The 14056-nt window shown below is 52.5% G+C and overlaps 1 protein-coding gene across 1 annotated transcript in view; it reads left to right on the forward strand.

Annotated features, from left to right (window-relative positions):
* The window catches only part of LOC129688443 (guanylate cyclase D), a 33708-nt gene that overhangs the window by 13201 nt on the left and 6451 nt on the right, over window positions 1-14056 (forward strand). The window contains exons 9-14 of the mRNA XM_055623264.1: window positions 1993-2169; window positions 2346-2502; window positions 2712-2861; window positions 5226-5374; window positions 7245-7408; window positions 10267-10459. Of these exons, the coding sequence (XP_055479239.1) occupies window positions 1993-2169; window positions 2346-2502; window positions 2712-2861; window positions 5226-5374; window positions 7245-7408; window positions 10267-10459 (990 nt within the window). The remainder of the gene's footprint in view (window positions 1-1992; window positions 2170-2345; window positions 2503-2711; window positions 2862-5225; window positions 5375-7244; window positions 7409-10266; window positions 10460-14056) is intronic.

Raw genomic sequence — 14056 nt, forward strand, 5'->3', positions numbered from 1 at the left:
CAGCATCCATCAAGGACATCAGCGTCCCAATATAGGCCTCACGCTAACTTTCTGGACACAGCTCTTCCTCTCCAAGCAGTGAGACTTGGGTACCACCATGGGTCCTTAGCTTGTGCCCACCTCCCTGTGCCCATCCCTGTTTTTTGTTTTTGTTGTCTACTCATATTCCAGGCAGAGTTCTGGGCTTTGGAGAAGGGGTTCCTGAGGGTGCTTCAGTCACCATCACTGACTACAAAAGCACCTTTCCCCAAGACAATCACCATGAGAGAGGCACGTAGGAGGGAAGGCAGAGCCCCAGAACAGCTCAGGTGGTGCCCTGCCTCCAGGTGGTGTCCTGGCTTCCCCGTAAGGGAGAGCCAACACTACCCAGCTCAGGGAGTTGTGAGGAGGGCAGGGAATGTACAGAGCAACCTAGAACTGTCCCCAGCAAGTGACATGCCTTTGAGAAATGGGAAATTCCATCGAGTTGTGGCTTTTGTTATTTTTTAATTATTATTCCCAGCATCAGCTCTCTGAAACAAAGTTCAGTGAGAATAAGTGACTGGAGGCAGTAAGGCATTTCCTCAAAGCCAGTGTGAGCAGCTTCTCCAAGAAAGGATGACATCAAAGTTTGAAGGTTTCTTGGGGTAGCCATAGAACTTCTCAGAGCCTTTATAGGGGCACTCTGGCTAGCTTCTGGTGTATTGCAGTGTACATTAAAATACAGTGGCTAAAAACAATGATGCCTTTGCATCTTACATACTTTTGTAAGTTTTGATCAGGTCTCGGTTGGGTGGCTTCTGGTCAATTTGCAATTGGTGAGAATTGGTCCACAGGGCTCAGCTGTGAGAACTTGGCAAGCCATGGCCTGTAGGCCAAATCTGACCCACTGCTTGTCTTTACAAATAAAGTTGGGCAGCCACAGTCTCTCCTTTGTGTAGTGTCTGTAGCTGCTTTCCTGCCACAGTGGTAGACGTGAGTATTTGTGAACAGAGATGTATAAAGCCTAAAATATTTACTCTCATGACCATTTTAGAAAACCTCATGGTTTCTTGGTCTAGAGGGACTAAAGAGCTCCATTTAATGGGGGCAGCTGCGGACTGAGCTCTGTGGGATATGACTTCTTTCTTATACTCTCAAGGCAGCTGCTGGGCTCCCTGGACTCAGGGAAGAACTCTATTTGGGGCGCTGCAAGAGATGGGAAATAGGAGCTACCAATTCCTAAGATTTGAGCTCCAACACTCAGGGAGGGACAGAGGTCACTTCTCCATGACAGGAGTGTCAAAGGCTTCGGGCCTGTTCTTGTCTCTCCATGGATGCTGCTGTTCTTGGGCATCCCAGAAGAGGGAGAACATGCAGGCAGCCCTCCCCTGAGTCCTGAGTCCTGAGTCCTGAACCATCTTTGTAAAGAAGGCCTTGCTTGTCTAGTCTTCTCTCCGTCCTGCTTGGGCCCAGACACTAGGGAGGCTGCTTTCTTTCACTGTGGGCAGGAGCCCTTCTGCCTTTTCCTCCTCAATCCTGCCAGCTTCTAGGGAGAGCATGAATAGTTGCCAGGTCAGTAGTGTCAGCCAGGTTGAGAAACAGACCTAGGTCTGATCCTGTGGAGGTACCTATAGCCCCTCCACTCATCCATTCATGATGCTTTCACTTATTTGTTCATTCATTCATTCACTCTTCTACCCATCTGTCCATTTACCCATCAATATGTCTACCTGATCATCCACCCACCTATTCCCTCCTCTAATCCCTGTCCATTTATGTTCATCTACCCATCAATCCATCCAGCAAATTATCCATCCACCTATGGACCATCCATCCATCCATCTATCTATTTATTATCTATCTATCTATCTATCTATCTATCTATCTATCTATCTATCCACTTATCACCTTGTCCACCTGCCCATCCAGCCACCCATCTGTCCACTGGATCCAGCCACCTCATTACTCATCTATCCTGGGGGCCTTGATGAGGCCCCCGGGGAGACTCTCAGGTGCCTTTTGCCCCTGCAGATGCGGGAGATGCGTCATGAGAATGTCACTGCCTTCCTGGGCCTCTTTGTGGGCTCTGGGCTTAGTGCGATGGTGCTGGAGCACTGTACCCGTGGCAGCCTGGAGGAACTGCTGCAGAATGAGGCCCTGAGGCTTGACTGGACCTTCAAGGCCTCCCTACTGCTGGATTTGATCCGAGTGAGAGCCTCCCCAGGAGCTAAGAGTCAAGGGGGAGGGTGGTGCTCAGATTCCCCACAGCTTTGGCATCTATCTAACAAGGCAAAAAAAACAGATGAGGCCAGAAGGCCTCTAGGTTCTGTGGATATTCCATGGTCCTTCTCACTCCTCACTAACCCCACACATCCTCCGCCCAGGGTATGCGGTATCTGCACCATCGACATTTCCCCCATGGCCGCCTCAAGTCCAGGAACTGTGTGGTGGACAGTCGCTTCGTGCTCAAGATCACTGATTATGGTTATGCCGAGTTCCTGGAATCCCATTGTTCTCCTAGGCCTCACCCAGCCCCAGAAGGTCAGTGTGGGGGTAGGGACCAACAGTAGTGTGTGATCCATTGGTGCTTGTGAAGCAAAGGGAGGAGGAGGCCTCCAGGGCCCCACAGTTTCTGTTTTGGGACCTGGAACTAGTGGCTTCTCTGTTCTGGGAATCTAAGAGAACAAATGCACTTAGGTCCTCTCAGATGCAGGGGTTGACAGCAGTATGACCTTTCCCTGTGATTGCAGAGCTTCTATGGACGGCTCCTGAGCTGCTGAGGGGGCCAGGGGTCCCGGGGAAAGCCACCTTCAAAGGCGATGTTTTCAGCCTGGGCATTGTCCTGCAGGAGGTACTGACCCGAGGCCCACCCTACCACTCCTCGGGGCTCTCAGCAGAAGGTACGTGCTCCCCTCACCTCCCTGGCCTCCCTGCCTGCCGTCTTGGGTAGCTAGGAAGTTCTGTGGCCTTCAGGAAAGCTGGACACACATGCCTAAAGCTTAACTGTGAGCAGGCCTGTGTGCATAGGGCCCTTTGTGGGCTCCAAGGATCTCAGAGCTGTAGGGCTCCATTTGGTGCCCTGGGAGGTGGATGTTGAGCCCTTTTCAGAGACGAGTTAAGCAATACTCAAAGTCAGGCAGGGACTGCTCAGGGAGGAAACTGGGATTTGGATGTAGCCTCCCCATCCAGGCACAGCATCCTGAGGGACCCAAAGCCAACACTGTTGAGAGCAGAGGCATGCTGGGTGTGAACAGTGGACCTGGCACAGCAAGGGACCTGGAGACCAGCCCAGGGCCATTGTTCCCCTCATGCTTGCATTTTTTTAACCTCAAAAATAGTGACATCCTGGTCTGGGAGGATGGCTCAGCCGGTAAATCTTTTGACGCACAACCATGAGGACCTGAGTGTGGGTCTCCAGCATCCACACAAAAAGCTGGCATCTCTGGGGAGTGCCCACCACATAGTTTAGGGAAATTGGCAAGCTCCAGGATTAGTGAGAGATCCGTTTGAAAAAACAAGATGGAGATTAATTAAAGGAGACACCCAGCATCGACCTCTGGCCTCTATATACATGCCATCCATGCACATGCACCTCCCTCCCCCCACTCCTCCCCACACCCTGTCCCAGACGCCAGAGCCCCCACGCGGTCTTCAGCTTTTATTATCTGCTGACTGCAGCAGCCCCAATGACAGATGATACTCAGAAATCCGAGATGCTTTGAAATGGATTTACATTTCACTCATCACAATGAGACCGGTATGCTTTTAAAACACAGCTGTGAGTGTGTGCGTGGTCTCTATCGCTTCCATCTGCACACACTTCTGGGCAAGCACACAGACCCTCGGCCCCTATGGTTTAAGGCCCTTGAAGTCTGACGCCTGAGTCTGGGACCCTCTAGACAGGCTGAATTGAAATCAAGCCTACTTTCATGTCTGCTTTATGCCGGCCTATATAGGTGCCTCCACTTCACCCTTAGGAGACTCAGTTTCCCTGTCTGTAATGTTGGACATTAATAACCAGTGTGTGATAGCACAGACCTGCAGCTTCAGCAATTACGAAGCAGAGACTGGGGAATAGCAAATTTGAGTACAGCCTTAACTACGTTGTGAGTTCCAGACAAGCCATGGGCTACCCTGTTTCAAAAATACAACAATCAGGGTTAGGGTTGTAGCTACTTTGGTAGAGTGCTAGCCTAGCATGAACAAAGCCCTGGGTGTGAACCTTCACATGGAATAACCAGGCATGGTGGCATGCGCCTATAGAATTGGAATTAAGACTTAGGACGTACGAGGATCAGAAATCTGAGATCATCTTTGTCTACATAATAATTTTGAAGCCTGCCTGTAGAAGACCATGTCTTGAACAAAACAAACAACAAATAAAAACCTCCTTAAAAAAATCATAAAGAGACAGTGATCACTCACTATCCCCACCAAGGTGGCCAACCTAGGTTAGAAAGAAGGGGACTGTAGCGGCTGTGAGAGGAGGATCCCAGGCCTCCCTGGAGGTTCCCCTGCTATTCCCCAACCTGTATAGAATGCAGAGATGGCAGAAGCCCTGCTTTGATCTGCAGGCTCAGAGCATGGAGCCCAGCCCCTGTCTTCCCAGTCTTGAAGAACTCCTGGCTCTGCCAGAGGCAGGTGTCTGGGGTGGGGTGTGGAACTGAGGCATAGAGTGGCAGAGCCGGAGAGCTACAACATTGGTTTCTCTGGCCTTGCTATAATGGAATGGTCCTCACTCTGCAGAGCAGGGACGCCTGGATTATGAGGGCTGTGTCTGCCTCGCTCTTTGAGGAGTGGTGTGGTCTCTGGATGTTCAGACTGGTAGGAAGAGCTGTGTAGCCAGGTTTCAAGCACAAGGATAGAACAGCAGCCTGGGGGAGAGCCTGCCAGACGCTAGGCGCTTCCTCTCACAACTTCTCCCTCAGCACCCTTCAAGAGGAGGCTCTTGCTGATCCCATTTCATAGATGAAGATACTGAGGTCTAGGGCAGGGGGTTACTATCTTCTCTGCTACCCCAAAGAGAGTGGTAGCAGATTCAGAAATTGAAATCCAGCCCTCCTGGCCCAAGTCTCAGACCCTTCCTCTGGCCATGGCCTGAGGGAGACCCAGGAGAATAGAAAAACAGTGTGACCAGCCATGCAGGAGACATGGAGCTCGGGAGCATCTCTAGGGTCCAATTTCCCCTTCCCTTACCTACCTCAAGACCCCTCCCATAATCCCTCAGGGTACCTTGACCCAAGGTACCCATGGGTTTGCTACAGAGATCATCCAGAAGGTGGCATCTCCCCCTCCTCTGTGTCGGCCGCTGGTGTCCCCTGACCAGGGTCCCCGAGAGTGCATCCTGCTGATGCGGCAGTGCTGGGAGGAAGCTCCAGATGACAGGCCGAGCATGGACCAGATCTACACGCAGGTCAGTGCTCCCCAGAGGAGCGGTGCTTATGAGCAATCCCGTCCACAGGCCTCACTTGGCCCCACGCAGGCCTCATAAATTTCCAGGGCCTACAAATGGCAAGAAGTCAGGGGACACAGGCCAGCAGCAGCACTCTGAGGCAGACAGTCGTAGAACTGTGTTTTCCAGTGCTATCTTGGATGTCTAGCTTCTTTTCAGTCACTCCATCCTCAAGGCAACCTCTGATACACAATGCCTGTAGAAGATAAACAGGCAGAGACAAGTACCCAGGAGACCTGACCTGCTGACCTGTCTGTCTGTCTGTCTGATGGGCTCTAGGGGAGCTTCAACCAGGACCAGGCCTAGCACCTGAGCAGAGGCTCCCTTAGTGACTATGGAGACAGCCCTGATTCCCAAGTCAGTGAGAAGATTAGCTGGACTCTGGGGTCCCTCTCGCCTGCCTAGGGCCTTCACTGGGAGGGGTGAGGCAAGCCTGCACAAGTCCTCAGGGCTGTGCGGGCCTGACCGGGCAGGACAGCTCTCCTCCAGGACCAGCCCATCAAACCCAGGTGTACATCTCTGCCTCCTGTTCTGGTCTCATAGTCCCCAGCCACAGCAGCTCGTTACCAAGGTGAAGCTCAATAAGTCAGAGGGTCAAGTGAGTAGGGACAAAGGCAGCATGACAGGGCATGACAGAGACAACCTACAGGGCTCTTTGGAATCCTGCCATACACACACACACACACACACACACACACGCATACTGTAGCATCATGAGCAGCACCCACTTCACAGATGGGGATTTGGATTACAGAGTTACCAAGGTCCCAGGGTCACAGTGACAGGGGAGGACAGATGAGGTAGAATGGGTGACAGGTCCCTAAATCACCAGGCCGTCATCTTTCTGCGGAGGTCAGAGGTCATCCTAGCTAGGAAGCCAGGGCATGAGGCACTGGCTATGAGAAAGGATGACTAAGAACGGCCCCTGCCCGAAGCTCATGGCAAAGAAGGTTGGGTGGGCATACATTGCGCTTGGCATGACAAAGCTGGGGTCGCATCACACAGCAGGGAGGGCAGGGCCAAAGGCCTGAACTAACTATGCCAACTCCTGCTCACTTCCTTGGGTAGCTAAACTCCCCCTTTCTCTTAGCTTCTTATATGTCGGCTGCAAAGAGGTGTCTGTTAAGGCCCAGTGTCCTAATGTGACGACCCCAAAGGGCTTCTCTCTGCTGGGCACTGGTAGTAGTTGTATTTCTTTACAACAATGGGTTTCAACCTCTGTTGTCTGGGGCATTAGTGGATTTTGTCATCTGTGTATCCATTTGGTTTTGTGGTAAGAAGTTTGTATCTAAACAATGATCAGTTTCTGTCTGCAAACTTTATTTCTGTATTTAACCTTTTTATTTTTTATCTTTAGTCTTTTGGTCCTGATGCCCTCAGATATTTAGAAAGATAGAAGCAAAATGAAGTTTTATATAGTTTATTTACCTATTTGTCCATCCATCTGTCTGTCCATCTGCCTGTCTGTCCATCCGTTCATCACTTATCCATCACTCGTCCATCCATCCACTCATCATGCCCCCATTCGTCCATTCATCCACCCATAATGGTCCTATCTATCCATCCACAGGTTAGTGTGAGACGTGGGTAACCCAGCTGTTTGTTGATGATAATGCTTGCCTGGACACACACTCCTCTGCGAAGCTTCCGGTCCTACATGCCCGCCCCATTCAGAGGTTCCCCCACATACCGCAGCGCCCTGTCTCCTGCTGGTTCACACATCTGCCTCCACTTCATTCCCTCTCCCCAGGCCTCTGCCTGGCTCACTCCAAGCTGTGCGCAGGGGAAGCTGATTCTCACGAGTGAAACTGCAATCTTGTCTTCTCTTCAGTTCAAAAGCATCAACCCAGGCAAGAGGACAAGTGTGGCAGACTCCATGCTGCGGATGCTGGAGAAGTATTCCCAAAGCCTGGAGGGTCTGGTCCAGGAGCGGACCGAGGAGCTGGAATTGGAGAGGCGGAAGACAGAAAGGCTGCTGTCACAGATGCTCCCCCCGTGAGTGGCCTGGGGATGCAGTGTGCCTCTAGCTCACTCTCCTCTGGGGCTCTAGACCCCAGGAGGTGCTCTGAGAACCAGTAATTCATTCCTACCCACTGTGTGTGCACATATGTGTGGAAGGACACAGAGGTGTTTGTGCTCACAGACATGCACCGGGGGAAGCTGGAATGTTAAGCACACAGGGGTGTTCCTTCAAGGGAAGGGATGCAAAACCCGTCTTCACTGGAAAGGCTGGGCACACAGGCTTGCCAGCAGGCTGAGCTGTGTGCAGTCTGGGTGGCCAGAGCTGGCATCACACCGTCCCCCAGACCCTCCTCTTAACAGCATTCTTCTCGGCCACTCTATAGGGCCGTCCTCACGGAAGGGGGTCACACGTGCTTTACAAAGAGTTCCAGCGCAGTCAAGTCTGGTCTGGATTTAGTTTGGTCCTCAAAGAGATTTAGGTTTTCTTTGTTGTGCGTGTGGGACCGAGCTGAAAGTCGCAGGAATGGTTTTTTCACCAGATTGTGCTGTGCTTAAATGTGCCTAATGTAAACAACTCGGGATCAGGCTCCCAAAGCTGGAACCAACGCTGGCTACTGAGTGGTGTGGCCCCAAACTGCCTTCTTGCCCCCAGCGGCTGTCCTGCTGCTGCCCAAAAAGGTCACAGAAACTCTCTCAACTGATGCCCAAGGTGTAGGGCTTGACCCTCAGAGAAGGAAAGATTTTTTTCTTTAAATAGAACCGGGGTGTGTGTGTGTGTGTGTGTGTGAGAGAGAGAGAGAGAGTTTGGTCCTCTCACCCAAGAAATAGTGACTGTGAGTGAGAGAGTGAAATAGCATGGGTTCTTCTCACTCCTCTGAGGCCATGAATTTTATGCAGTTATTGAGTTATCTGTTAAAATCCAGGGGAGCGATGGGCACGGGTGCTACACATCTTTAATCCCAGCATGTGGGAGGCAGAGGCAGGTGGATCTCTTATGAATTTGAGGCCAGTCTTGTCTACAGAGCAAGTTCCAGGACAGCCAAGGCTACCCAGAGAAACCCTGTCTTGAAAAAATAAAACAAGGAAAAGCAATACAAAGCCAAACAACAACAACAACAAAAACCCTACTACAACAACACAAAAAAAAACATCCAAAGGAACACAATATTTGAGCAATAGCTCTGCGACTTTGTACAAATGACTGCAAAATTCAATCCTTGGTTTCCTGAACAAGGAACCACTGATGTCAACAATCGGAAACACAAAGGAGTTAGTGTAAAAAGAGCCCATGAAAAAAGCGATAAAATCACTGTCAGTTATTTTGCAATGTGGACTACAGTAATGGGCTCTCTTCAAGAGGCCCATAATTAAAGAGGAGATCCTCTAGACACATTTCGGCCGGGGGTGGGGCTTGCTGAGGGAATGGGTGGCTCCCACCGCTGTGGAGGTTGTGGCAGTGTTGGTAAGGAGCTGGCCTTGAGGCTGCTCTGGCCCATGTATCAGCTTGTCCAGCCTGAGGCTCCAAGCTCTGGCCGGGCCCCAGGCTCCTCCTCTTTACCCCTGATGCAAAAAGAGAAGACACCAGGCTAAGGAATAGTGATCCAAATTTGACTCCCAGGGGCAACTGCAGCCCCAGAATCAAGGGAGAAATTGACCCAGGATGGATTGACCAGTGGCGCTCTCATGGGGAAAAATTAAAACAGGCCCAACTTCTCCACAGGAACTAAAACAACTAGGACACATAGAACCTTCACTCAGTCCTTGGAATTCCTCTATTTTTGTAATTCATAAAAAAAAAAAAAAAAAAAAAAGTCAAGGAGTGAATTTCGATTGTTACATGGTCTCAGGGGCATAAATGCTATTATGAAAACACTGGGGGTCCTCCAGCCAGTTTGGGGCCACACCACTCAGTAGCCAGCATTGGTTCCAGCTTTGGGAGCCTGATCCCGAGTTGTTTACATTAGGCACATTTAAGCACAGCACAATCCGGTGAAAAACCATTCCTGCGACTTTTAGCTCAATCCCACATGCACAACAAAGCAAACCTAAATCTCTTTGAGGACCAAACTAAATCCAGACCAGACTTGACTGTGCTGGAACTCTTTGTAAAGCATGTGTGACCCCTTCCGTGAGGACAGCCCTATAGAGTGGCCGAGAAGAATGCTGTTAAGAGGAGGGTCTGGGGGACGGTGTGGTGCCAGCTCTGGCCACCCAGACTGCACACAGCTCAGCCTGCTGGCAAGCCTGTGTGCCCAGCCTTTCCAGTGAAGACGGGTTTTGCATCCCTTCCCTTGAAGGAACACCCCTGTGTGCTTAACATTCCAGCTTCCCCCGGTGCATGTCTGTGAGCACAAACGCCTCTGTGTCCCCTACACAATTGTGGGTGCTTGAGCGCACATGTGTGTGCGAGTGTGTGAGGACAGAGGTCACCCCAGGTGGCATTTTGTAGAATACTTTTCATCTTGGTTTTTTTTGAGATAGTCTCTCTTCATGGCCTGCAACTGGGCTGACTGACTGGCAACCCAGGCATCCTCCAGTGGCTACCTCCTCGGCACTGGGATTACAAGCACACACAGCAGCCTCAGCTTCTTATGTGGGCTCTGAGAACCAATCTCAGATCTTCATGCTTGCACACACCCTTCCTGGCTGAGCCATCCCCTCAGCCTCATTTCTTCTCGTTTATCTAACATATTTCTAGCCTTTCCTCATATATTGAGCTCCCACTGCCCCACACCCCGGAAGCCAGGAGCAGCCACCTGCTCTCAGAAAGCCAGGACAGGTCTGTCCAGCGTGGCTGACACACCAGCCAACGGGGAGCTTCCTCCCTTCCACATCCCCAGACTTCAAGATGTAAAAACAGGGTCCTCACGTGGTCTCTCTCATCCCTTCAGGTCTGTCGCCCACGCTCTAAAGATGGGAACGACAGTGGAGCCTGAGTACTTCAACCAGGCCACCATCTATTTCAGTGACATCGTGGGTTTCACCACCATCGCAGCCCTGAGTGAGCCCATTGAGGTGGTGGGCTTCCTCAATGACCTCTACACTCTGTTCGATGCTGTCCTAGACAGCCATGATGTGTATAAGGTGAGAACAGGAGCCACACACCCCCTCTCTCTCTGCAGCTGGCACTACAAATTTGTTTCCATCCACTTACTTGTGCACTTCGATCAATTAACTATTGCTTCATGACGTGTAATCTCAAAGTCCAGTCCCATATAAAGAAACCATTGGTTACAAGCCTCAGAATGAGCTGGAAGAGACATCCCCTGGTAGCACACACAGCAAGCACCAGCTGAGGGTGAGGTGGGCAGCTTTCTGATATTAGCTTAGTTTTCTGCATCTCTAGAACCTTGACTGGAAGGATCTGGCCTCTGGCCCAAAGTCTCTCTGAGATAGTCCACACTCATGGCTGGATTCTGAGAAGACAAGAGGCATGTCAGCCTCTTGAGTGCTAGCCTGGGATTGGCACATGGCTTTTCCTGACAAAGTCTGTTGGCCGAGGAAGACGATGTGGCCAGCTTGAAGAGGTGGAAGAAGCAATACTAGCTGTGGACAGGAGCCGGTGTAGCCACATTGCAGGGGATGTGGATCGGAGGAGGGATGGAGAGTGTGTCCTCTGAGTTTATCTGTTCACAGTGGTCCTGTGTCCACCATGTGTCTGCCCATCCTTTATCATTTTCATGGGCAGGCCCTTCTGTGCTTGGGACAAGGGTCCAGAGAGAAGCCAGCTCTGGTTCCCACCCTGCAGGAGCTCTTAGACCTATAGGGAGAAAAGGACAAAAGCCCTGTGACAGTGACAGAGAGAGAAGGCTGGTGTGGGTGAGGAGCTGGTGTGAGGAGAGCAGGGAGGGCCTCCTGGAAGAGAAGGCCTCTTCCCAGCACTGTTCAGCTTGGGTGAGGCCACTTCAGCAGGCCGTGGGGGACCACAGGCAAACACCTGAGGCTTGAGAGGGCTGTGGGTAGGGTCACTGTGGCAGGACACAACTGAGTAGAGGTAAGGAGACAGGCCTCAGGGGTCTCAGCAGAGGCATCAGGACCTTCTATGACCTGTTTCCGGTGTGCCTCTGGTCCTGGGTTTGGTTCTAGTCTGGCCGAATGTGTTGCTTTGGCCAAATGTTACTCCTCTCTGGGCCTGTTCCCTTTCTGTCGATCAAACAACCCTCGTCCTGACAGTTCACAGAGGGCAGAGAAGTGTGTCAGCTGTGACTGGAAGAGCAAGCGCCTCACTGCTTCCTCTGCAGCTCGCTGTGCTGTGGAGACCCTCCCGCACCTCTGCCTCTCGCACCCCTGCCCTTTATGTTGCTCTAGGAACTGGTGCCCCATGGCAGCTCCAAACATGACACAGAAAGTGGGGGAAAGGAGCTCAAACGCCACCCTACTCAGGCCCTGTTGGCTTTTGACCCCACCTGTGTGGTTCAGGTGGCAGCCCTGAGGGGTTGGGAGGCCAGGGCAGCTTCAGGAAAACATCAGGGAATGGGGCAGGCAAACAGGCTGCTGCTTGCATTATTGGCAGATTCTCTGCACCTACGGAGCACCTACTTTATACAGAATGCTGCTAAGGGCTTTGTGCGCATGAGGATTTATGAGGAACGTGCTTGCACCCCTAACTTATAGATGAGATGGCACACGTGAGTGGCTTATGTAAGCCTGAGGTTTGAACTTGCTGCTGAATCTGGTGCCCCTTGTAGAAAGTTCACCCTCTTCTTGACATAGATTCTCTTGGGATAAAGTGGCAGGGCGCAGTGGCCCACAAGGCCCCTGGAGTTGACCGGCCTCTTCTCTGAGCGCATTTGCTGTGAACCTCTCTCTGTGGACTGCCATATTTCTCCCAGGGTTCCACTCGCTCATTCCTCCTCCCGGCTCACCCACCTCTTTCCCCTCTCCCTGCTCCCCTGTCTACCATCTTTTCAGTCTCCCATTCACTCCCTTCCCTCCCAGACATGGTTAGGCTCTCTTGCTGGCGCTCTCAGAACTCCCCTTGACAGAACTTGGTGATTCAGTCCAGAAGCCCAGAGAGGAAGGAAGCCTGCGTAGAGCTGCGCAGACAGCAGCAGAGCCCGGAGGAACCCCGAGTGTCCACAGGCTACCACAGGCACCCTGCCCTGCAGACAGTACAGTGGTGTCCCACAGACGCCTGGAGTCCTCAGTCTCTCTTCTGCTCCCCTTGGGGACTCCGTGACTCCAAGCAGTGTCTGGCAGGCCAACGGCCTACACCCTGGCCTCTGTGGGTCCATGGGTGTCTCCCTGGGCCCCCTGTGCTTTGATCTGCCCTGAGTCACCCCTGGCCTGCCTCTCCTGCCTCTATTAATCTATTCTCACACATGTGGGCCTCCCAGCTCTGAATCATGCCTCTCCTCTGCTCTGAACTCTGGCCAAGAGGCCTGCATCTTCCCGGCAGAGGGAAAGGAAATCAAACAAGGTCTGCACACCCCTCCAGATGTGGGGAACAGGAGGCCCAGTCCTTGTGATGTGTGACGCATCTCTCATCACTCCCAACATCTGACTTGGTCTCCCTCCCCCCCACCCCCCAACAGCAGGATCTGGTTACTGCTTTGAATCTTTTCTGGGCTAAAAAGCAGCCATACAACCACTTCCTACATGAGTGGGGGTAGGGGTGGGTGTGAGGGAGGGAGTGTGGGATAGAGGTGGGGAGCGGGGTGGGAAGGGTGGAGGGACCACCCCAGCATCAGCATCGCTGAGTAAGCACTTTCCTGTACGTAACATGGAACTGAGTGCTGGGGCTCAGGGCTTAGGACAAGGCATGGGACAGGAAAACGAACAGAGACTGGGACAAGTGTGGCCTCCCCAGCGTGGCCTGCAGTGTGAGGCCACCCTGACTATCTAGGCTATCTAATCCATCAAACAGCCCCAAAGCTCGCCCCCGGGGCCTGAAGCTCCCATCCTCGAAGCACAGGGTTGAAATGCCTGTGGCTCTGTGGATTAGAAGGGAAACCCCTGCCCTTCACCAAGTCAACAGCATAATGCTAGCAGCGGCTGACTCAGCGCAGCCCCACTCCCAGGCCGCCACTGAAAACCCAGAAGGTAACTCGACCTGGCCTTCCCAGCAGGCTTCGTTTAGCACTGGGGACAGTCGCTTGGCAGGACGATACACGTGACGCTCAGAGAGGGCAAGATTCCCTCACGGAGGTTGCACAGCAAGTCAGTGGCACAGGTAGCCTCCACAGGCATGCTCGGTAGAAGGCAGCCCTCCAGCTTGCTTCTCCTCTGCAGTAGCCACCCTCTGAAGGAAGCACCTACATTACAAGCAGCCAGGGCCTCAGTGCGGGTAGCCCAGCATCACCGGACACATTTGTGAGTGCCGGCGTGAGGCTAACCCTGAGTTCTGAGTGCTGGGCTGTGGGGATGGCCAGCTGGAGAAAGCCAGGATACGGGGCTGGTGCGGGGTGCGTGTGGTGTGGTGGCATCCCGAGGGGAGGGGAGCAGCGGAGGGGGCATCATGCTGACCTCGGGTCCTGAGGCTGGCAGGGGCCAGGGTGACAGCTCTGTCAGCTCATTGCACAGACAGCCCCCAGAGAGGAAGGCGTGGCTACAAGGGGCCCCCTGTGCCTGTGCAGATGGCAGAGCTGTAGTGGGACCTGGTGGGTCCACGACCTTCCTTCCTTCTCCTTTTCAAGTGTGTGTGTGTGTGTGTGTGTGTGTGTGTGTGTGTGTGTGTGTGTG

This window comes from Psammomys obesus, unplaced genomic scaffold (assembly GCF_907164565.1).
Source record: "Psammomys obesus unplaced genomic scaffold, mPsaObe1.curated_primary_1811, whole genome shotgun sequence".
Classification (NCBI taxonomy): domain Eukaryota; kingdom Metazoa; phylum Chordata; class Mammalia; order Rodentia; family Muridae; genus Psammomys; species Psammomys obesus.